At 34.4% G+C, this 25,962-nt stretch overlaps 3 protein-coding genes across 5 annotated transcripts; 1 reads left to right on the top strand and 2 right to left on the bottom strand.

The window, feature by feature from the left end:
* Window positions 1-1,745: 1,745 nt before the first annotated feature.
* Window positions 1,746-3,753, bottom strand: LOC140063434 (uncharacterized). The gene has a single exon (XM_072109827.1). The coding sequence runs from the start codon at window positions 3,687-3,689 to the stop codon at window positions 3,036-3,038; it is 654 nt and encodes a 217-aa protein (XP_071965928.1). The 5' UTR covers window positions 3,690-3,753; the 3' UTR covers window positions 1,746-3,035.
* A 5,572-nt stretch (window positions 3,754-9,325) lies between these two features.
* LOC140063398 (cytosolic Fe-S cluster assembly factor nubp1-like) lies at window positions 9,326-16,005 on the top strand. Of its 3 annotated transcripts, none has more exons than XM_072109825.1 (10): window positions 9,326-9,504; window positions 10,942-11,046; window positions 11,536-11,669; window positions 11,871-11,972; window positions 12,066-12,156; window positions 12,668-12,822; window positions 13,086-13,196; window positions 14,942-15,044; window positions 15,259-15,342; window positions 15,794-16,005. In XM_072109825.1, the coding sequence occupies exons 3-10, from the start codon at window positions 11,559-11,561 to the stop codon at window positions 15,835-15,837; spliced, it is 801 nt and encodes a 266-aa protein (XP_071965926.1). In that variant the 5' UTR covers window positions 9,326-9,504; window positions 10,942-11,046; window positions 11,536-11,558; the 3' UTR covers window positions 15,838-16,005. The 3 variants fall into 3 exon arrangements, with proteins under 3 accessions (XP_071965926.1, XP_071965925.1, XP_071965927.1); XM_072109824.1 differs by lacking the exon at window positions 9,326-9,504 and adding an exon at window positions 9,645-9,695; XM_072109826.1 differs by lacking the exons at window positions 9,326-9,504; window positions 10,942-11,046 and adding an exon at window positions 11,287-11,337.
* Window positions 16,006-19,355: 3,350 nt separating this feature from the next.
* On the bottom strand, window positions 19,356-22,529 carry LOC140063450 (Golgi apparatus membrane protein TVP23 homolog B-like). Its single transcript, XM_072109828.1, has 6 exons — window positions 22,427-22,529; window positions 22,042-22,115; window positions 21,403-21,637; window positions 20,890-21,018; window positions 20,187-20,315; window positions 19,356-19,963 (listed from the first exon to the last, which is right to left on the bottom strand). The coding sequence occupies exons 1-6, from the start codon at window positions 22,427-22,429 to the stop codon at window positions 19,925-19,927; spliced, it is 609 nt and encodes a 202-aa protein (XP_071965929.1). The 5' UTR covers window positions 22,430-22,529; the 3' UTR covers window positions 19,356-19,924.
* Window positions 22,530-25,962: the final 3,433 nt, after the last annotated feature.

The raw sequence follows: 25,962 nt of genomic DNA, 5'->3' as shown, positions 1-25,962 counted from the left end.
TTCTTGATGACGTAAAATTCAACCATTTGTATTATTAACAATTTTGTCTTTTAAAATAAATCCTGGTCATCCCGATACTAAAATAAATGATTCTGTCCATTTTCTGTTTCTGTACCATAGCGGTATAATACAGTAGGTATAATCCTTTTATACAGGGGTTAAGATATGGTCCCCAGATTGACTATTGTAGTCTATAGATCAACAGAATTACGGTATTTTTTTCAAGATATTGTCTCCCAAAAACATGAAAAAGATTAATAAAATCAGACTTTTAGTAGGTTATTTTGTAGTCAGTTAAGGTAATCACTTCCGTAGAAAAAAAAGTAAAACAAATTATGTTTTCACTTATTATAAAATAACAAAATAAACGGTTAAATTCAACCAAAACACATTGGTTGGCAGCCAATTTGACCATTGTTTTGCTTTAAATAACAGTTTTTTCAGGTAAATATTTTTTTGGATCCAATTTTTTATCAAAGTGGATAACTATTATGTGACATTAACATATTTGTCATGGGACAATACATCTTTTATGGTTTTAATGTAATACCCGAGTGAGGATCGGGTCATTGTATATAATCAACGAATGACGGTCTTTATTGTGGTTTTCAAGAATGATAATGAGAAAGGTCAAGTAATTGAGTATAAATGGAAAACTTTAATACTAATTGTTATCTTATTTGTCTAGATTATTTATAGGAAGTTTTTCTCAGCATTGAACTCTTTCATATACCGTCGGATTTTGTTTTTTACCCAATAATAATGAAGACAAAAATAATATGTCATTGTTTGTGTTTCATAATAAGATTTCTAAATACAATTCCTTACATTCCATTGTGTACGAGATATTTCAATTTATTTTTTATTAACAGTGTTGGCCCTGTTTCTGCTGCCAAGTGAATACCGTATTTAATTAAAACGTTTTTTTTTTAAATACCGTATAGGCCTAATACGGTTGGCAGCGGAAAACGGGACTCATAAAAAATATACTGTATTTTGTATATCGTATTTTTCCCACCAAATTTTGGGATAAAATACGGTATTTATAAATTTATACCGTTTTTGCTGCCAATAAAAAATACCGTAGCCTATATTTTGATTTTTTGTAGGCTTCTTACACATGGAAGAGCTTTTAACATGGAAGAGTTTTTACCGCGCATCCCGAGTCAAAATGTAGACTATGATTCTGAAATGAAAAGAATTGTAGCCTTTTGACTACAGATACCATAGGTGGATAAAAAGAGAAATCAGTGTCATACAATTTTTGACCTGTGTTGACCCGCATGCTTAATGACGATCTGAGATATAAGCATCCGGGCATATATAGGCCTAATAGGTTGTTTGCGAGTTGATGCTTAAATCAACCAATCAATCAAATAAAGAAATGTATTATTGTATTGTTTTATATCAATAATAATTATAGCCAGGACATGTTAATACATTTGGAACAAACTGAAGTATGAATGTATGCAATCGTATCCAGTAAACACGTTTGGCATTTCATCCACATATAGTCTTATTAGGCCTTAGCTTCAGCCTATAAGGTAAACAGTTTTAAAAGGAGCATGCTAAACTGAAATGGCTTCGTGGTCTCGTGTATTGCACCCAACTTCTCAATTTTAATCTCTGAACATCAACTAATCATATCAATTGTGAAATTATAATCCAACAATTTCTAAAAACAAGTCTAAAATAAAAACACAACGATGTAACATAAATACATATATTTATTTTTATTTATCACCAATATCGCTTCAGTACAAATTATTACCACAAAATAACATTTTACTATTATTATATTGCGTTTACTGGAAGACAAAATATTAATTTCTTTTGGTAAAATGTATAAATGTCGACCGACAAAATGTACTTGAGCTCGCCCACACAGATATGCCAAGACTGCTGATTCCTGGAACGTAAGGGCCTGTGTCCGCATACTACATTCAAAGTGTTTGTTCAAACTTAGCCTACTCCCAGGGCTACAAAAAGCACTACAAAAAGTACTGAGTAGAACACAACAGCAAACTATACATAATACATAATCAATAAATTTGGAATAACAGTGCAATCATTATAACAATTTTAAATAAATTCAAATTTGATCATAGATGAAATTTCATAAGTAAGTCCCTGGCCTAACTGTAAATAGTCGTGGGTTCAAATCTGATTAAAGGACAGTTATTATTTATCAAAGAAATGAATTTTCAATACGAGTTTTAACTGCAAGAAAGTATAAGATACTGCAGTAATTAGATACAAAATGTGTTTACTGCATAACATTGATAACATTGTTAGGATTTAATTTTAAATCAATTAAAGTATGTGTTCGGTCTTAAGTGTTTGTTTGAAGTTTCTAAAAATAGAAAACAAGATTGTTTTAACGTTTAATATAAAACTTATACATTTAAATAGATGCAACAACAATCAAGGCATCACTGCAAGGTTTAATTATCAATTAGTTATTTATGTTTTAAATATTTACTATAAAATATGTTATCAGCTTTACCAGAAAGTCCAAAATGTTTGCGTCATAAAATTTACATTTCTATCTTTCTAAATTGAAGTTTATCTATTTTAGTTTCTTTTCATTTTTTCCGGTTCTTCTTTGTTTGTATAGCTGTTATCTGCTATTGGTGGTTCCTACGAGTTAGCTTAGCAATAAAACACAGTGAAACTACCAGCGACAAAAATAACATGGTAGAACTACTTGCGTCATAAAAATAAAGCACTGTCTTTTTATGTACCTTGTATTGTATTATATACATATATTAATTCGCTTTAAAACAAAAGTCAGTAAACCTATTAGCTCAGCTAATATGAGTTCATTTTATAAATATTGAGTTTCTTCTCTTTGATGATCAGTTCAAATCTCAACCATTTTAAAGAGTTCTATTCCCGTTTTCCCCAATAAAGTATTTAATATTTTAGCGCAGCTAAAAAGTCAATTGTACATCAAAGTGAGTCTCTCTTCCGTGCAGATTCTATAGCTCCAGTCTACCTATTTTAAAAGAGTTCTACTCACTTGTGCACTCACACTATACATACGGAAAGGTATGGTGCTCGGATTGTTGAGTTTGATAGTAGTTGTACTGATTCTGTTGCGTGTACGTATCTGGTGTCGTCATTGTCAACATCGCATTACCAAGAAAATCTCCGATTGAGTTGTGATTTGCCGGTAACTGCGGCACATCATATTCTTGATTGCTATGTAGCAGATCCTCTAGGGTTTTTATGTAATTTTGCGCAAGAAGAAGCGTCGAAATTTTGGATAGCTTTTGTCTATTTGGACCCTTTTTAGCTTTCTTGTACGGAAGCACGCCTCGTAATCGCTCAAACGCGTCACACAGTTGGTGCATGCGTTCCCGTTCTCGTTCGTTTATACGATCTCGTTTTTCGTTCGTAGACCTTCGGCAGCCGTACGTTTGTGAGCCGTCTAGTTGACTTTCAAACGATGTGCAGGAACTTGATTTGTGCTCATTCTCGCCATTGTAGAAATAGTCACCACCACTTGGTGTCGAAAAGTCTTTTTCTAACGTTGCCATATATTGGAGTGATTGCGACGCTCCGTCAGACAAATACGACGAACACGGTACGTCCATCATCCCTCCGAAGTTGTGAGCCGACTGGAAGCAAGACTGTAAATGCGGCTTATTCTCAAAGTTTTCTTTCAAATACTGCGAGTCGGTCATGACGTTAGATTGGAAGTTTCTAAGCCCTTCAAGTGTGTACAAAACGATATTCAACAACTTCAAGATTTACAATGAGAAATATACATATATAAGTGATATAAGTGGTACGAATTCACAAAAGCTACACGTCACAATTTCCGATATTACAAACAAAAATGTTTTAAGATGCATTAAGTGTCTCTTGGAATCGTACCCAAAAGTTAGCTGAAGTACCGAATGCTTCGTTTGGCTTGAGAAACAGTAGGCGTTACGTAACACTGTTGTATACGCTGCTAGACAAAAATATTCAAAATTGAAAAACATCTACCACACAAGTAATGGTTACTCTATTAGAAAATATAACGGTAAGCAAAATGTGTAATATTAGCCAAAGCATAATTTATATCGCGATTATAACGCCATTAAATAGTGTTCGTATAAGAAGGTGGGCGGAGCGTTGAACAGATTAAACCAATGAAATCACTTGTGACTGAGCACATGCGTCATACGTCACGAATCTGTGATTTGTCATCAGCAGCAAGATTCATTCATATTCTTATAAGCGTGCCCCTTGTTGTAAAGCATTCAACGTGATTGTATACAGGAAACTTTCGAGCGTCCTACACTGCACTCATCATACACAATATACTTCCTACTTTAAGCAGTCTAAAACATTTATTTCTTAACACATTAGTAGGCCCTAAAGTTCAATGATTCTACATAACAATAGTTATAAAACCGTAAGGTTGCAACAAAAAACATTAGTTGTTAAAACGAAAAAGTATAGATTCATATTGCATAGTGTCTTTCAGTACTTATTTCTGCTATTTATTTCTTGATAAATGTTTAATTACACATAACAATAGTTAAAAAAAGTACGGTTGCAATACAAACAATCAATTTTCAACACAAAAAAAAACGAAAAGTTACATGGATTCAGTACCGTATCATTTAACTGAATGTATCAAATAAACTTTTATTACGATAAAATATATATTTATTAGGCCAACAAAAGAGAAAAAATTAATAAATGAACCTTTTGGTACTAACTAAATAGAAAGACCGGATATTTAGCCGATTGTCGGTACTGTATCTATCATTTTGTCAGTATGGAAAATTCTGTAATACACGACGCGACGCCTGTATTTAAACAAACTTTAACATGTGACACTGTATTACAGAATTTGCCTATGATACTGGACAGATAATGTTATATTTTTTAGACACAGTAATAGAACAGAGAACCGGACGCTATGTTGCGCACTCTGTGCAGTCGTTGACACGTGACATTAAATATAATAATGTTGCATTTATATAGGCACCTTACCATTGTTCTATAATTAGAGAAAGGCCTGTTTTTAAATTATTTTCACGAAATTAACAATTGCAAAAAAAAAAAAAAAAAACATCCATTAACATCAAGAATAAATTCAATGATGGGATGACTATAAACTGCAATAAAATTTAATCATCAGTTTAACTACATTGCTTTCTTCGTATTTATTCGTTCTTTGTTTGGGCTTTTAAACGAACGATATGATAATGATTATAATAGTGATACGATAATTATGATATTGATAATGATTATAAATATTAACATAATAAGGATAACAGTATTGATTTAAACATTACCATCCGTAATGATAAGAATGATACTGATACTATTATACTCATCTGTGTCCAATCATCACTTCAAGACGATGCAGATAGAGGTAGGGGATTGTGTTTGGTTTATGTGTGGGGCAGGGGAAAGAGGATAGGGTTTGATGCAGATGGGAGCAAGTGCCGAACCACCCTTATCATTATAGGCCATTGTTATAGTACGCTTAAATAAACAGCAAATATTCTCACAACAGATGCACATTTTCATTTGTATACGAGAAATTTAATTTCTGTATCCGACACTGATACTAACAAGTGTATACATTTATTTATAATTCAAAACTTGAGGTTAAAGTTTAATCAGAGTGAATTGTACTTTTCACAGGTTTAATTCACTTTGTCTTAACTCTTGTCTACACTGTCTATGTGACAAAAAAATGTGATGTGCCCATATAATGGACATGATGATGTCATATCACTACCATATTTGACCATCACTACCATATTTGGACACATCACACTTTGTCAAACTAGTTTGATAGTGTGGACAGAGCTTTAAAGGCTTGCATGCAATGAATTGACATTCAGTTGTAATTTAAACAACATTTGGAAAACTTGGCCTATTAAAGTGTATACGGAAATTCGTGTTTGTTTAAATAAACACTGAGAGAAGTAAAAAGACTTACTTAATGATATAAGTTGTATTCTAAGAAAATTGGAGTAAAATTTAAAGTGTGTGACTCTGTGTAGACTAAAGTGTCCTTTGACTGTTATTAAATTGTTGTGATGGTGGTTTTCATTATTATAAATGCTAACGTTGTTTGTGAGCGGTGTTGGATTCTACAGAAGTAGACGATCGCGATTTAAGCCGCTGATCTCCTTGATCAACGATCTTCCATTCTTTGAGAATCCTCCAAGAGATCAACAGATATTACTCTAAAGAAAACAACACATAATTAGCAAAACAATCAATTAATAAATTGCATGCGTCAAGTTTGTATTCACTGAATGATGAGTGGAGCTTCTATCAGAATAAACAATACTTAAGGGATGATACCCGGACTCGAACTAGGAACGACCACAAAACATTAGATCATCGAATGGTTTGTTTTGGACATTTTTGACGTCATTGAACGTCATAAGCGAGTTCACAGTCAATACAGTTATGGGGGCGCTTATAGGATGTTGTTAACTTTATTTACCAAAAGTATGTGGACGTCCGTGTCGAATGTACAGTAGTTCCGTCAGGGAAGGGGATTTTCCGATTTTCGTATTATATTGATGGGCCTACACGGTCCCTTGACAAAATGAAAGTGGGTCTCTGATACTTTTGTATGCTACTAGTTACTTTCAGTGCGTTGAGCAAACTTGTCAGTGCAGTCGGTTCCGTTGGGGAAGGGGTTTCCGGTTCAAGTCGTATCGCTAACCGTATCTTTACCTTTAGAACCTCTTGACTTGTCAAAGTACGGTCCTGGTTCTAAATTGGTCTATCCTGGTGGTTCTCCTGTCACGTTCATGTGCGTATGATTAAACTGAGTGAGGCCTACAGTTGGTTCCGTTGGTGAAGGGAATTTCCGGTTCAAGTCGTTTCGCTAACCGTATCAATGATTGCAAACTTTACTAGAACCTCTTGACTTGTCAAAGTATGGTCCTGGTTCCGTTGGTGAAGGGGATTTCCGGTTCAAGTCTTATCACTAACCGTAAATTATTGCAAACTTTACTGGAACCTCTTGACTTGGCAAAGTACGGTCCTGGTTCCAAATCGGTCTATTGATGTTTTCTCTGTCACGTCACGGTCATATAATTATGCGTGCGCGTTGATTAGACTTCTGAGTGTTAGGCCTACAATTGGTTCCGTTGGGGAAGGAAATTTGGTACCGGATTTGTTTCAATCAATGCCTCTTTAACTTAGCAAAAGATGGTCCGGTTTCTAAATCTGTCCAATCCTTATATTTCTTCTGTCACGTTTTTTCCTTTCAGTGTATAGTTGGTTGCTTGTGGAAACGGGATCCAACCTTAAACATTGCGACAGACTTAACAAATAACGGTGGTGTGCCTAGCTAGAAAGTATCGTTACTAATAAATACTTGTACAGATAGAGGTCTTACTATATTATGTTTATAATAGGATTCATTCTTGTTCACAAATAATGCCTACCGTACCGGTAGGCCTTGGATACGTATGCGATGCATATGCCTAAAACGATCAGCGAAAGGTAAGGACCATGTTCAGAACTAAACCCAAAAAGTTTAGTATAATGTATTCTAAACTAAAAAAAAACATGAAAAAAGAAAATTAATAGTATCATACTCTGAATAGGCCATTTTGCAATGTTAATAAACTTATTCACTTACGTAGAAAAATAACAAAATAAAGTTGATTAAATTTTTTTTTCTCGTAATTTTTGGTCGAAAAAATTGGCATAAAATATCTATTCATATTCAAATGTTGGAACCATCACGTGTACAACCATAATAGTCACTACGAGTTGAACCCAAGCTTTGATTTTGAAGGATGAGCACTAAACTATTAAACCACAACTCACTTAGAGATTTAACAATATTTATTACACTTTATTAGGCTTATTCTTTATTCTTTCCAATTTTCTCACGGTTAAGTAACATTATCAAATCCGTTTTAAGACCTATAATAATAACGTTAATTATGCTATTTCATTTCATAGTTATGTCTATGATAACCACAACTAAAATGATCGTCCTTGGTTCATCGTAATCGTGTCGGGCCATCTTTTAATTGCTACTTACAGAATTTAAAGAATAGACTAATTAGAAGTCTTTACAAAGTACATAGACTATTGACCATGGATCTGTTAATATTATGTTATTGTGTTTCTACGATACAAACGAATTGATTTATCAACAATAAAGTCAAGGTGTTTTATTAGTAAAAACACACTCAAATAAATTGTTTATGTATGAGTGAGTTGGAAGTACACTATGTGGCTCTCCACCCCATTGCGTCCCACCCCCTCCAGTGGCACCATATTCCCCATCACATACAAATCGCAGGCGCGCATTTATGAGAACGAGGGAGAAGCAGTGGTCTTGGGGAGAACCGGTGATCTTGTTGGTAGCGGTGAATCTTACGTCAAGTCGATATCAACATTATTGTAATTTGTACTGGGTCCGGTTTAAAAAAAAATCACCTGAGTGTGTTTGGTAGAAGGGTAGTAGGGCCGGGATGGGGAGTGGATGCGTAGGGATCGATAGGCCTACTTGCGGGATGTTTTTTGGTGACGTGTGTAGTGGAGCTGGCAATGAATTATCAGAAATGTACTGGGAAGCTTTTAAAAACTACATTTAATAATGTAAAATAAGTAAGTATTCAAATTTAACTTTGAAAAACATCAATCAAATATGTAAAATAACTAAAGCAGCATGTAAAATAATAGGCGTTGAAATTAAAAGTATATGTATTCTTTGTGATAAAACGGCTCTTAATAAATTAGAATGGATAATTAAAAATGTGACTCATCCGCTAAATAGTATTGTAAGTTTTGATAGATCTGGTAGAATTCGGCAATGCAAAGTTAAAACCAACCGTTTTAGAGACTCTTTTCCCCCATATGCTTGTCATCTATAGGCCTAAAAATGTACATTTTTCAAGATAATTAGTAGTTAATGTGTTACTTTGTGTTGTTTTAAATTGTATTGTACCTATGTTTCTAAGCTCAGGAAAACAAATTTCATGTATGTAATAATTATTATGTGACAATAAATTGAATCTTAAGTTTTCAGAAGTTGACTAATACGCGCGCCTACAAAATATTGTGCATACATATTAATGTAGCCTACTGTGTAGGTACCTAGCCAAAGGTGGTAGCATTAGATTCAGATGCATGATGCATGTAATAACCACTACTAATTGTAAATTCACGTCACCTTGTGAATGTGCTGTATATAAAACTGGTATGAATAAGTAAATTAAGTAGGTCACTCTGTAAAGGTCAGAGTCTTTATTTAAAATAATTTATACACTGCCAGTAAAAATCACAAAGAAAGAAGTACACACGACCTAAATCCAAAAGATCACTGGTCTTATTTTATTGAATCAGACAAATTCGAGAGAAAAAAACATCATATTATATTTAGGCCATGCAAAATATTTTACAATTCCCTGGGCCATCATACACAACCGATTATATGTTTTTGTGCTGCATGTCTATAATTTATCTGATAAATTACAAAAAAAAAAGATTATATTTTGTTTTTTCGTAAGTACATGAGTCAGTCTACCTAACTTTTATATTAGGCCTATGTTGATGACAATATACGCGCGGCGCGGCGTCTTTGATCTCTTCAATTCAATCATCGATGTTTTCAAAGCTGTTTTCATGAAATCAATTGGAAAAGAAAATGGCAGCCCACAGAGATCAAAGTGATGTTCCAGAAAATGCTCCAGAACGTAGGCTATAACTTTCGTATTTTATAATTAAAAGATAAAATAATATACTCAACTCTTAATCTAAGTATAACAGTTTGTCATATTTAATTTAATACTTTATGAAGTTTGTTTACCCTTCTACTGCTAACTAGGCCTACCTACGCAAACTGTATGGATAGCCTAGTAGGCCTATAGGCCCTAGCTAGGCCCCCTAGGCCCTAGCCAGTTAGGCCTAGGCCTTCTTCCTTTCTTGCTTCACTCTATCCCTCGCCCAACCAGGCGCAGCAGGCTTTCTGGCAATGATGGTAGAAGAGTGTTGACCGGGCCTAACTTACTAACTTGAGACGATTGTGTAGGCACTCGCACTTTTTGTTAGCTCGGTCTGTGATTTACTTTCTTTTTTTTTTAATGTAAAAATGTTCCTTTTGTTGCTTTGCTTATTTTCTTTTTTAAAAATTAATATTTATTAAAACGTCAGTAGTAGGGCCTAAATAAAGCTGAATATGCCCACTTGCCATTAGAAAACAACTTACTGTGTTGTGGTTATGCACTTGTCAATTGTATGACCCACTATACGACCCCCGGGAGAGGTGCGTCATTTGTCCGATGTTTGTCATACTTTTGAATACCATGACGCACCCGTGCGTCAAAAAGGTGACTTACCTTTAGGTGACCATGACGCACCCATTTTGACGCACTGTGACCATGTTTTTTATGATATGGTGGGTGGTAAAGTGACGGACATTGACACACCTTGTTCATTGATGTGACGTACCATCTAGGTTTTTTGACGCACCCCTGCGTCAGTAATTATTTGTAAATGACGCACCCATGACGCACCTCTCCCGGGGGTCGTATAGTGGGTCCTACAATTGACAAGTGCATTAGATTAGCCATCGAACTAACATATATAAAAAGTTGTTACTAAAATATAAAAGTTAAAGACATATTTCGTAAATATAACTATTTGAAATTCTAACCCTAATCTTTCAAATTATAAAAAAGAACATCGGTAAAAAAAAAGGTGGTACTAGAGTAAATATCGATACTGCAACCCCATAGTCTCATCACTACCCCACTGAGCCATCCAGATCGTCCACCAAACTGATATTTACTTTGTATTGTATATGAATGAAGACAAAATATATATATTATCAGTAAGCATTTTAACCGACCAATCAATTAAGCGTGTCGACATTGTTTCTGTACTTGTAAATAATATGCCGACATCATCAGATTTAAGATCGTTTTATCATAATGTTTTTAGATTGTCCTGGCGTTAAGAGTGAGGAGGCTGGTAAAGTGTCAGCCTGTGAAGGGTGTCCTAATCAAAATGTGTGTGCTAGCGGACTTCCAAAATCACCTGACCCAGGTAACAAATAAAGTTGAAAGTACAATAGTCTAGTAGCATCATGGACACAACTATTTCATGGTGTATAACTAGTGTCTCATTCTAGGGTGTCCTAAGCAAAATGTGTGTGCTAGCAGACACTAAAAATCACCTGACCCAGGTAACATGGTTATTATCCAAATAATGTTGAAAGTACAATAGTCTAGTAGCATCATGGACACAACTATTCCATGGTGTATAACTAGTGTCTCATTCAAGGGTGTCCTAATCAAAATGTGTGTGCTAGCAGACTTCCAAAATCACCTGACCCAGGTAACATGGTTATTGTCCAAATAATGTAGTCTATTAGCATCATCAACACAACTATTCTGTTTCGCTTAAAAAACAATGGTTTACTGTATAACTAGCGTCTCATTCAGGGTTAGTTCATTTTATTCAATCTAATTAAAAAAATACAATTCAAAGATACCTAAAATACTGTACACTTTGTTATAATTCATTTTCCAAAAGCTGTGGAAGAGATCAAGGAACGCATGTTGTCTGTAAAACACAAGGTTTTGGTTTTATCAGGAAAAGGTGGCGTAGGCAAAAGTACCTTCACAGCTCACCTAGCCCATGGTATATCAAGTAGGGAAGACACACAGGTGAGGAGGCATTCATTGCCATAATATACAAACTTCTGTTTTCACAAAGCACTGCACTACTTTGTCAGAAACATGAATATGCGCAAAATAGCTATTAAAATCACTTGATAGTCTTGTGGCATATTGTTAAAAAAGAAACTCAATTAATGAACCATTTTAGAGACTATTATTAGAGAATAATTAATTGTATTTATCCTACAGGTCGGCATTCTCGATGTTGATATCTGTGGTCCATCTATACCACGCATCATGGGAGTTGACGGTGAACAAGTCCATCAGAGTGGCTCTGGGTGGTCACCTATTGTAAGTATAATACTGTTTAATCATCAATTATTTGAACATATACAGTACATCCCTTAAATAATAATTTTTGATTTTATTAATTTTTTTGTGTAGTATGTGGAGGATAATTTGGGTGTGATGTCTGTTGGATTTTTACTAAATAGTCCTGATGATGCTGTTATATGGAGAGGACCAAAGAAAAATGGTAACATTTTTTATTATCAACATATTTACACTCTTGGAGGTGGCGTTAGATTTGTAGTGCAGTGCTTTTATCAACGCTGTCACTAGTTTTATGAACACATCCCTTTTAATATATCTAAAGCTCTGTCTACACATGATGACATCATACATGATGATGTCATATCATTACCATATTTAGGCATATCACTACAATATTTGGCTCATCACACTTTTTTTGTCAAACTAGTTTGATAGTAAAATTTCACAACGTATCAATAAAGCACATGTAACTCCATGTTCACTGATTTACAAGAAGTGTATCTTACAAAAATTTGAAAAAAATATTATGAAAGATCCTACTCACCTGCTAAATTACTGTTAAAACATTTCTTTGTTGTTTTATTGTCTTAATTATGCCAAGCAAAACAAATTTCTAATTTAAAGTGGACTAATAAAAATGTCTTAAATAGTGTAGACAGCTTAATAATCATATCAAATTCAAATAAAATTGTTATAAACTATTTCTTCTTTAGGCCTGATCAAGCAGTTTCTTCGTGATGTAGATTGGGGTGAGTTGGATTACCTTGTGGTAGACACCCCTCCAGGTACCTCTGATGAGCACCTATCCATTGTGCAATACCTAAGCGGTGCTGGCGTAGATGGCGCTGTACTAATCACTACTCCACAGGTATTAACTTTGAATCAAGTAGTTTAAAGCTCTGTCCACACTATCAAACTAGTTTGATATAGTAGTGATGTGCCCAAATATGGTAGTGATATGACATCATCATGTCCACATATGGTCCATCATTGGCTATTTTTTTTGATGATCAAACCTACATATTTGGGGCATAGGGTATAAAATCCTACCCTTCCCCGATTCTTAAACTGGCTGTATGTGATTTATAGGTACAGAAGTAAGTTCTGGTAATAAATACACTGTCTTTACAGGAAGTGTCCTTGATGGATGTTCGCAAAGAAGTTAACTTTTGTCGTAAAGTTAATCTACCAATCATTGGTGTTGTTGAGAACATGAGCGGCTTTGTTTGCCCCAAATGCAAGGTAACATTTTACTCATAACAGAAGAAGCACTATATTTTTATACCTCTATTTTTATATTTAAGTAGCTAAGTAATCAATAATCTTTTAATCATACATGTATTGTATGTTGTTTGTAATTCTTTTATTTTGCTTGTGTTGTTTGTCTGGAGTTGGAGCGACACGCCATTTGGTGATAGTTGACTTTCACAGCTCTTGTCTCTCCTCAGTGCTCCATTTGGTGATAGTTGCCTTTGACAGCTCTTGTCTCTCCTCAGTGCTCCCTTTGGTGATAGTTGCCTTTGACAGCTCTTGTCTCTCCTCAGTGCTCCCTTTGGTGATAGTTGCCTTTGACAGCTCTTGTCTCTCCTCAGTGCTCCCTTTGGTGATAGTTGCCTTTCACAGCTCTTGTCTCTCCTCAGTGCTCCCTTTGGCGATAGTTGCCTTTGACAGCTCTTGTCTCTCCTCAGTGCTCCCTTTGGTGATAGTTGCCTTTGACAGCTCTTGTCTCTCCTCAGTGCTCCCTTTGGTGATAGTTGCCTTTGACAGCTCTTGTCTCTCCTCAGTGCTCCATTTGGTGATAGTTGCCTTTGACAGCTCTTGTCTCTCTTCAGTGCTCCCTTTGGTGATAGTTGCCTTTGACAGCTCTTGTCTCTCCTCAGTGCTCCCTTTGGTGATAGTTGCCTTTGACAGCTCTTGTCTCTCCTCAGTGCTCCCTTTGGTGATAGTTGTCATTGACAGCTCTTGTCTCTCTTCAGTGCTCCCTTTGGTGATAGTTGTCATTGACAGCTCTTGTCTCTCCTCAGTGCTCCCTTTGGTGATAGTTGCCTTTGACAGTTCTTGTCTCTCCTCAGTGCTCCCTTTGGTGATAGTTGTCATTGACAGCTCTTGTCTCTCCTCAGTGCTCCCTTTGGTGATAGTTGCCTTTGACAGCTCTTGTCTCTCCTCAGTGCTCCCTTTGGTGATAGTTGCCTTTGACAGCTCTTGTCTCTCCTCAGTGCTCCCTTTGGCAATAGTTGCCTTTGACAGCTCTTGTCTCTCCTCAGTGCTCCCTTTGGTGATAGTTGCCTTTGACAGTTCTTGTCTCTCCTCAGTGCTCCCTTTGGTGATAGTTGTCATTGACAGCTCTTGTCTCTCCTCAGTGCTCCCTTTGGTGATAGTTGCCTTTGACAGTTCTTGTCTCTCCTCAGTGCTCCCTTTGGTGATAGTTGTCATTGACAGCTCTTGTCTCTCCTCAGTGCTCCCTTTGGTGATAGTTGCCTTTGACAGTTCTTGTCTCTCCTCAGTGCTCCCTTTGGTGATAGTTGTCATTGACAGCTCTTGTCTCTCCTCAGTGCTCCCTTTGGTGATAGTTGCCTTTGACAGTTCTTGTCTCTCCTCAGTGCTCCCTTTGGTGATAGTTGTCATTGACAGCTCTTGTCTCTCCTCAGTGCTCCCTTTGGTGATAGTTGCCTTTGACAGCTCTTGTCTCTCCTCAGTGCTCCCTTTGGTGATAGTTGCCTTTGACAGCTCTTGTCTCTCCTCAGTGCTCCCTTTGGCAATAGTTGCCTTTGACAGCTCTTGTCTCTCCTCAGTGCTCCCTTTGGTGATAGTTGCCTTTGACAGCTCTTGTCTCTCCTGAGTGCTCCCTTTGGTGATAGTTGCCTTTGACAGCTCTTGTCTCTCTTCAGTGCTCCTTTTTATGTTTCACTGAAAGAAATAAATAAATTTAATATATCCATATCCAAAAAAGAAATGTTGATTTTACAAACTTTTTTTATTTCATATAGAACCAATCACAGATTTTTCCGCCAACCACAGGTGGCGGTGAGAAAATGGCAGAAGACATGAAAATCCCATTTCTGGGGAAGTTGCCGTTGGATCCAAGAATAGGTATGAACTTAAATTTTACAAAATTAACCTAGCATTCGGCATTGATTTAATATTGAAGCAGTGGATAAATTTAATACAATTTTATTTTAGAATGGTAGAGTTGTTGTAAAACAAATAATGAATGTTTTGTATACGTTGAATAGAGAAAATATTTCCATTTGTTGAAATAGTCTTCCAATTCAACTCATGAGCATTAATTATTTTTATATTTTAGGTCAGTGTTGCGATGAAGGAAAATCATTTTTAACAGAGGTTCCAGACTCGCCCGCAACAGAGGCGTACAAAAACATTATACAAAGTGAGTTTTATCTTTTATTTTGTAATACAATGCAGTTACATGATGGGAAACTCATGGTCGCTGAACCTCTGTCTACACTATCAAACTAGTTTGACAAAAAAGTGTGATGTGCCTATGTTAGTGATATGCTTAAACATGGCAGTGATATGAGATCATCATGTCCATATATGGGCACATCACATTTTTTTGTCACATAAAGTTTGATAGTGTAGACAGAGCTTAAGACAATGCAGTTACAGGATGGGAAACCCATGCTCTCTCAACCTTTTATGAGACGCTGCATTGAGCGATGGAAAAACCTTTACAGAATTGAACCAATGACTATGATTGGTAAGCAAAAATGTCAACCACTCCAAACCACAATGATATTGCTTGGTTAATATCAATATCATATTTCGTACATGTTTATGTATAATAATAATAATATAATTTTCTTGATTATGTTTTCCAGAAATTGAAAATTTTTGCAAAGGAACAGAAGAAATGGAAACATGACATAACCCAAGTTGTGTATAAATTATTTATAAAATTTATATTAGATACACTGTAGATAAATATACATCAGTCTACACTGCAGTACTACAATCAATTAAGAATGCCAACTCTATTGACATCAAACAGTTGCTGTAAAACCATCTCTTTCGCATAGCATATGAAATGAAATAATATACAAATAATGAATGTTTATGAGTGTAATGGTACAAATAATGGCACGAGGTGAATGATGAAAGGTTATATTTCAACGAGGCGATGAGCCGAGTTGAAATATAACCTTTCATCATTCACCAAGTGCCATTATTTGTACCATTACACGAATACAAAACATTCATTATTTGTTTTATATAACATCTAAATAAATTCTAGTTATTTGAATCAAATAAAAGGTAGCCCTAGCCAAAGTTTACTACATTTCATTCACACACATTGATTAAAAACAGTAACATTTCGTTTTAAATAATTTTATATTAAATGTTATATTTATATGGATTTCGTAAACACACCTACTTTTGTGTTAATTATGTCAACAAACGACCAAACAATCCTAGGCCTAGCAAGGCTAAAACGCCTAGGCTAGGCCTAGCCTAATACTAGCGGATGCTAGTCAAGTCGCCCCATCGCAAAGTCGCCCCATACAAAGTCGCCCCATACACAGTCGCCCCATCGCAAAGTCGCCCCAAAACAAAGTCGCCCTGACACAGTCGCCCCATTGCAAAGTCGCCCCATCGCAAAGTCGCCCCAACGCAAAGTCGCCCCAACGCAAAGTCGCCCCATCGCAAAGTCGCCCCATCGCAAAGTCGCCCCAAAACGTTAAAAAATAGTTTAAAAGTGCGTAAAATGTCGCAATGATACACAAAATAACACGGAACGTGTAGGCATAAAAAGGGGAAGCCCCGCCATGTAGTCTCAGGTCACACGATCGGCACGCTCCCCAATCATCAGAGAGGATCGAAGCCCCCAACTAATCACTCCGCGGTCGCACTAACGTGCTAGCTCTCACCAGAGGGAAACCCCCGTAATTACTCCGCCGTTGTCGCACTACAACGCACCATCTGAAGATGGGGAAACCCCGTCGGAGTTTTACGATGATATCAGTCGCGTTCGAAATCGGTTGGCGTTTAATTTTGGTCGCGATAAAATGATGTTATACGATCTAGATTATTTTTACTTTGGTCGATGAATATTTATTATTATTAGGCCTATATTAATAATTGATTTTTGTTTTTATTTTACACTGATGTCTATGATGAGAGAAAGATGTGTGCCTTAAAAATGACAATTTGTAAACATAGTTTAAGATTATAGTAAGCCTATTATTCAGCATAATGTCATTTAACAGTACATAAATTTAAATGTGAAATATTTTATAGGGAACGTAGGCTACGTCTGTGTCTTTTATTTTTTATATGCAACAAATTAGGTAAAACAATTTATTTATAAACATTCAGTTTACTATTATATACATAGTATTACAATGAACATTGATTATAAGCCTGGAAATGCAATCCCATCATTATATCCATTATAAAATTGCATCATATCGCCACTATATGTCGTAAATGATGACGTGCATGTGTGTATTCGTCGTACGTCCGTGTACGTATTATTCCGTGCCTCTTCACTGTCTTGTTTATTAAAATTAAATAAACAACCGATATGAGGATATTTATTAGGCATGATAATTAGAATGTTCTATAACCAAAAGGGTTGAAAAGAATTTCTTCAGTAAAATGATCATTCTGCTGTTGAATAAAAAGCGACTCGCAATCTGAAACATTCTCTGAAACCAATCGGAGCTGCTCCTTCTGGTATCTGTTTCCTTCTCACAGCTGCTACGTCTTTCTGCTGCCCGTCGGGGATTCCCCTTTTTAAAAAACACGCACACGATAATCATACTGTACGATGGTTTTTCCATGGTCAAAATGTAGCGTTTTAATTTTACTAAAATACCTGCATGTGTAAAACGATCATATCGGCGAAGAAATCCCTATTTTTTATTTCTTCATTTTGAAAAGTCATAATTAAAATTAAATAACTATAGACACATAACTTGTCAATAAATGCAAAAAATGATCAATAAGTAGCCTATATAACATTTATTGTCTTACAACGCTGTTATTGTTTTAACTACTGTAAATATACGAAGGCCTACTATTTATACACTTATTATATTATCCTAAAAAATGAGCTGGTATCCACGCGTAGGTTGAAGAAAGGTTCGTAATTGTGGCTCTGGTAACTAATTTTAAAATCATATTAAATTAACATTTTCGAAACTATAAATCAGGGATAATCTTTTGGAAATCTTTTTAGAACTTTCAAACAAGGGACTATTTTTTAATGATTTTTAAAAAGCACATCACTCCATTAAAACCTGTAAAATTAAAATTAAAACACAAATTATGTATATAATAGGATAAACATTATAATGTATACGACATTTAGCGCGACCAAAGTAACAACGCAATCGATATCAAACGCAACCGCTATATATATGATTAAAACTAGCGGCGGCACTTCCGAAATAAAACCGTGGGCGACTTTGCGTTGGGGCGACTTTGCGATGGGGCGACTTTGCGTTGGGGCGACTTTGCGATGGGGCGACTTTGTAATGGGGCGACTGTGCCGGGGCGACTTTGTTTTGGGGCGACTTTGCGATGGGGCGACTTTGTATTGGGCGACTTTGTATGGGGCGACTTTGCGATGGGGCGACTTGACTGGATCCCATACTAGCATGGCCTAGGCTAGACCTAGTAGCCTAGTACTAGCTTGGCTGAAAGGCAAAACTTCGACAGATAATTGGAACTTATCTAAGCTAATTATGGTTTTTCCAACAATTCCACGTCCTGTAGGGATGTCCCCATTAATTAATCAAAATCCTAAAAACGATCTAAAGTTAATTTAAATGCCTTTTTGAATGAAATTAGTACATAATGTCCAAATCGTACACAAATATCTGCTGCTGTTGCATATCTCGCGGTGGTGTTTACAAATGAAACTCAGACCAGACGACAGGTGGCGCTGTTGTATTTCACAGTACATAGCCATATCATAGGATAATTTGTGTACTAGATTTTTTTTCATCCGCGAGACGTTTTTTTTTTCGTACACAAAAATGTTTCAAAAAGTACTATTTAACGATCGTTGAATAGTGCGTACTATTGCACGCCATGTGACCCACATTCGTCCAATCAAATGACAGGAATTTATTTAGGTGTTATATAATATATACCTAGTTCGAGCCGTGGTTGTAGCGCTTTAGAGAAAATTGATTTTGTTTAGGCGCTATACAAAAGAAAATTATTATTATCACCAATAAGAGAGAATATGCAACATCTGTAGGGAGTTTTAATTTCTTGTACAGTTCAGATTTTTAAATTTAATTTACTGCATATTTATTTAGCTATCATGCATGTAGAATTATATCAATGGCTAAGGATATTGCACTGAAAAGATTTATGAATTCTGTTATTAGAACTTTAACAAAATAATACAAACAAACAACAAATACTGTATATCATGTTGATAAATATGTTTTTATTAAATCAGAAATAAATAAGCTGATTAAAAATGTAATTATTTATCTAATAAAATATGTTAAATAATTAATTTTCTTGATTTGTATGATGGATTTTGTTTGTCTACTAACATTGGCATTCACAAGCTAGTAGAAATGTCTGTACATATTATTGCATTTGCAATAAGACCAGATTATACCAAAACATGATTGTATGATTATTCCAACTATACAATATAAAAATATTTACAAATTGCGTAAATAGAAATTCAATAATCCAGCTAAATTTAAAATAATCATATATTGAAAAAATAGTAAATTAGCTTCATTCTGCTTTTAAATATTCATAAATACACTTGCTTTTGTAATTTCTAGTTCTACAAATAAATAAAAAATAAAAAGAAACAAAATTATATTGAAAACAAATGAAAACGATAACCTAATCATTTTGAGGCAATGATTTATACAGTCCACTTTCTCAACTCGGACACTTTTGTCATTTTTTGGAGGGAAACATGGACTTTTCAGAAATAACACAACACTGAAGGTTACAAACATATGGTAGTTTCAGTTGGTATCGTCCGCTGTTGTTTTGCCGGATAACGTCTGTGAAAACAAAAAGAACAAATATATGCGTTTCATGATCAAGATACACAAATCAAAAGAAATATTTTCGATTTTAAACATACAGTACAACCAGACCCTTACAGGGGCCGTGGTTTTTATTTCATGAGAAGTGTTAAAGATACTACGCAAGCCTGCCAGATAACAGCTTTTTTTATATTGCTAAATATCGTATACAGTACATAGAAATGTAATTCATGCTTACTGATCTCAGAATTTGTTGGCCCAGAAATGTAGTAGCAATTCCAGACAGCTGCTTCTTGGAGCCTACTTTACAACGAACATATCCATACAGGTTGGCACCTTGTAAGCTTATACCAATTATGACAATAAGCTGACGAGATAAAATAGGCAATCTATGTTAAGAGAGAGCATTTGTACATTTGGTCATTATACAAATGTTCATATACAGTACATGGGGTATAAAAATGACCATTAATTGTTAATTAGCTAGAGAAGGAGTTTCTTTTCTTAACCTCTCTCTACACTATCAAACTAGTTAGACAAAAAAAGTGTGATGTGCTCAATGGTAGTGAAATGCCTAAATATGGTAGTGATATTCCTAAATATGTAGTGATATGACATCATGACCATATATGAGTACATCACATTTTTTTGTCACATATAGTTTGATAGTGTAGACAGAGCTTTAAGCTAGTGCACTGCACTCCATCTTTTTTCATGACAGATCTTACAATAAGACATTTGGAAACCAAGTGTCCCATAAAAACATCAACAAAATATATATTTCAATTATCATATATGACCCAATTATAATCCCATGCTCCAGTATAATTCCACCTCATTTCCTAGACTACATATCCAGTGGATTGTATTTACAAACCGCACTGTCGTATGAACCTAGATACACTTAATGTGAAGGGTGAATATGAGTTGCTACTACTTACTGTATAATCTATTTTCAACTTTATGAGTGATGTAAAAAGGAAGAATATCCATATTACAGGACATATGACCAACGATAACCAGAAGAGTCGTGATTCAGATGCGGTTTCCAGGTGCTTCTTCTTGGATGCCTAAAATATAAAAAAAAGTTACAAGCCTTGGAATGAAAACAATACTGTAAAACAGTACAGAACTTTTTTAAAGGAAAAAAAAGCCTAATATAAGGTTTAATATAGTACCATCTATCCAGACTAAATTTGTGTGCACCCATTCTAAAGCTTCAAACTTCATGTTACAACAACATTTGATGTGCCTATATATTGACATGATGATGTCATATCACTACCATATTTAGGTATATCACTACCATATTTGGGCACATCATTTTGTCAAACTAGTTTGATAGTACAGGCAGAGTTTAAGAAGCATCAATTATTTTCTTCAGTATGGTTATTGTTTAAGTTTGGTTACTTTTCATTAAAGGTGATTCTTCTAAGAGACTAATCTCTACTTACTTTTCGAGACTCAAAAACCCAATGGCTTTTACCATCCTCGTCAATATGATTCCACCAACGAAGTCCAACTAAGATTCGGCCAGTAATGTTTTTCACTGTCCAAAAGTCCATAGACAGTAGGAGGATGATAACAACAAAATTGATTATGAAACTGTCGCTGAACAATGTACATACTAAGTAGGTGACCAATGCACTGACCCGAAAGAACAGATGAAAAAATGCTGTCAATGGTGACCTAGAAAATTAATTATGCAAATTTATTTTTTATTTAACCCTGGAAGAGGTGCGTCATTTACAAATAATTACTGAAGCATGGGGACGTCAAAAAACCTAGATGGTACGTGACATCAATAAACAATGTCTGTCACTTTACCACCCACCATATCATAAACAACATGGTCACAGTACGTCAAAATGGGTGCGTCATGGTCACCTAATGGTAAGTCAACAAATGACGCACCTCTCCTGTGGGTCGTATAGTGGGTCATAGAATTGACAAGTGCATAAAGAACCCTGGCCTGGGCATCTTTTGCGAGTAGTAACACCCACCCAGTAGTTTTTATGGTTCAAATTTAGCAGCTATCGATGTTATAGCAGTTTATATAGGGACTTTTTTCATTTAAAACCAGTAAATATTACCTGCAAGTAGCCCGGCTCACTTCATCTTCACTTCCAAAATCCAAGGCAACATCTTCTGTGTCATCTAAATTTGCCTGAAAATTACATTTAGAGATAGAATTGGTGACTTGTAAACCATTTGGTTTCATTGCATCTTATATTAAAGACTAGAAGGAAGGCGATTTCGGGTTAACATTTTATTTTAACGGGACGAACTGACTCTGGAAACCGCTTTTTGGAACCAGCCAAGATTTTACCGTGCAGAGGAAGTCTTGAACATTCGTCCAATGAACGAATGATGGGGGCCTAGTGTATTAACATTGTATGCGTTATAATTCTAATGTTATGAACTTTTTAACTTCTTGTTTTTAATGTATAAATAATTACTAACAGTACCAAATCTTACCATCTGTAATATTAGTACCAAAATCAACAGAAACAGATTTAAAACGGTACACAGCTGTTTGATATAGGCCTAAATGAGGACGTGTACGATGTTGTTTTTCTTTTTTCCTTCTCAGAAAACGATAGAGGGCGACATTTTATTTTTCACAGCTTTTATCATCATCATTTACATACTGCTGACGGCTATATAATTAGAAAATATCATTGCTCACGACCAAAGTGCTGCAATTGCGGTTTGTTGCAGCACGTCGCTAAAATAAATACATATGATTTTGACAAAAAAAAAAGGTTAATAATACGATTTTTTTTCCTGTAAATTGAGCAACATAAATTAAAAATATACCAAGAAATATAATATTGAATTTTAGGAGTAATTTTTTAAGTTCAAAAGAAATGGTTGTGTGTTAATACACACTGTGCCTCAGTGGATCCAATTTGGCGCCAATAGAGCACAGCGAAATAGTCACATCAAAAACTTTCAGAAAAATACTTCTCGAATTCAAAAATATTTCAAACTTGCTATATAAGTTCAATATCGGTTATTCCATCCGTAATACAAAAGAGCCATATCAGTGATTTTAATAACTTGCACTCGTTTAAGATAAATACTCATGAAGCAACAATCATTCCTATACATGTTTAAAAACTCTAATTATGATTTAGATTTTTTTTTAAATGGTTAAGAATGCAACTTTTTGTTGTTGTAAATTGAGCAACATATTTAGGCCTATAACAAGTTTGACATTTGTGTGCATTCGAGAAGTATTTTGTTTAATTTTAAAGAAATTGTAATATCTGTTCATATGTAAATATAATACAGTGTGCTTCAGTAGACCCAATTTGGCACCAGTGCAGCACAGTGAAATAACTAATGTTTCTCGAATTAAAATATTTCAATATCGGTTACTTCATCCGTGTCTGTCATATCAGTGATTTTAGTAATTTGCGTTCGTTTAGTAAAATGTATATTTATGATAGAGCATACAATTCCAACACAGTGTAACATACGAATGAAATATACACATTTAGTGATTATTTCTATGTTATATCACTTTGCTCCACTGGCGCCAAATTGAGTCCATTTGAGCACATTGTATTAACGTACGAAAAGATATTAAAGTTCAGTGACTTACCGGTATTTCTATTTTATAAGATTGTGCTCCACTTGAGCACAATGTATTAACATTCATGATATCAAACTTCAACACACTTACATTCGGTATATTGAGATTGAATGTGAAATATTATATATTAAATAAGTTTTGTCCATGTTTACAATTAAAATATTTATTTAATAATACTAGATATATTTAAATGAAAAGAAAAATGTATTGAAATTGTATATTCATAATATCAGAGAGTGTATATAGGCCTAAAATCATAGAGATAGGATATAACATAAAATTGAAACAGCAGCAGCAGTGGTAGTAATTAGTATACAGAAATTGTTTTTTTTTTCTCTTTTGTGGCGCAAACACCACTTTTATTCACATTCATATTATCTCATATTACATAAAATCGTATTATTTAACTTGTAACATTTTTACATATATGAATTCTGTATTACTCCTTTTTTCATTAATTTTCTTATATTTTGTTATACACTTGACAGGATCATCATTATCATCTATCCCGTTTTAAAATAGTTCACACATTTTCATTTGTTTGTTTTCATTTTACAACCCGGATTATACAATATATTTATATACATGATAAAAAAAAACCAATAATAGCTCAGTACCACCAGTAACCCGTATCACTGTAATTCTTTTTCGGTTAATCGTACCGGTATCAAATTAGAAATTATATTATCATAATCTTATTTCTTAAAGCTACCCATTTTTCTATACTTGTTTCTTTATTGTTATATGTTTCACATTCAATGTTATATAACATATTGCTTTTAAATGAATTCCATAAAGATTTACCCACTGGCTTATTTAGTGCAGATAACATTTTTATTCTATAAATAGTAAATGCTGCAAAAGTGTAAATATAATCTATTAGCTTATCTCCCGTTCCTAGTATTAATTGTTTAAATGATATATTATTGTGATTTAAACTTACAAAGATACTAAGCATTTTCCTCCAATATTTCTGAATAAATCTACAACTAAAAAACAAATGATTTTTATTTTCAATTTCTCCACATTTGTCACACGTTTGTGTTTCCTTAACTTTCCACTGATACAGCCGTTTGTTGGTAGGCAGTATTCTATGTAACATCTTATAATTGAATTGTGCTAGTTTCTTATCTTTCATTTTACATACTTTCCGTAACCAAGAAGTTTTCCAATCAATGTTGTTATCATTGAAGTACTCTTCCCATTTTAGTTGTGACATTGAAATAATGAAATATTCTTTCACAAACCATGAGTATATTAGTTTGGTAGTATTAATCTCATACTTGGTCCCAACTAATTCATCATTATCATCACAATTGAAAATATCTACCTCCTTAATAATACGTTTCCATTGAATTGGTATTGCCTTAATAATGCACAAATACTCATTTAACCAGTTTGTTTTACATTGTAGTTTCACCAGTATTTCGTTTGATGTTAAAAAAGTGTTCTTATTAACAATGTCTTTAAAACTGATAATGCCACTATTAATCCAATGCTTGTAGAAAAGCGATTTTTTTTTTAGTTTAACGTAGTGGTTTCCCCACAGTTGCTCATTCATTATATCGTTATAAGTTTCAGGTTTTTTTTTAGAGATTCTGTTATAATTTATGTAGGCTTTTATCATATTTTTGTAAAACAGTGGAATTTTATCAGAATTAACATCAATAATGTTATAACATGACATATTAAGTAAAACATTAACATCACATATTTTTTTAATATAATACATTGGAATATTTTTCCATTTAGCACCATCATCATTCATAATTCTTTTTAACCAGCCACACATGAGTGCGTTAACATGAAGAGTAAAATCAGGCATTTTAATGCCTCCCATCTCAACATCACCAATTAGAGTTTTTCTTTTTATCTTTTCCCTTTTATTGTTCCAAATGAAATTATATATTAGATTTGTAACTTGTGTATATACATATTTTGGAACATCAGTGATATTTGCAGCATATGTTAATTTAGATAGTGCAAGACTTTTCAGGATTATTATTCTACCAAAAATTGAGAGATTTCTAGCATTCCATTGTTTTAAAGTCTTTTCTAGCTCTATTAATTTAACATCCCAGTTTTTTTTGGCACATTCTTCTGTATTATACCCTACATATATGCCTAAAATTTTGATCGGGTGTTTTACCCAATTTAATTCTAAAGGTCTATCTATTCTGTTCTTCCATTTACCAATCCAAAAAGCATTGGTTTTTTTTTTATTTAGTGTCATTCCAGATACTTCACAAAATCGTTCAATTACACTGACTGCTGACTTAATACTTTTGTCATTACCAACATACAAAACAGTATCATCGGCTAATTGGCTTATTCTAGCTTCTATGTTATTTTCATTATTTGGAAGTTTAATACCCTTCTTATAGTCATCTTTGTTTCTTATTCTAGATGCCAT

The sequence above is a fragment of the Antedon mediterranea genome, chromosome 1 (assembly GCF_964355755.1).
Source record: "Antedon mediterranea chromosome 1, ecAntMedi1.1, whole genome shotgun sequence".
Classification (NCBI taxonomy): Eukaryota; Metazoa; Echinodermata; class Crinoidea; order Comatulida; family Antedonidae; genus Antedon; species Antedon mediterranea.
This window is presented reverse-complemented; position numbering and strand designations above follow the sequence as displayed.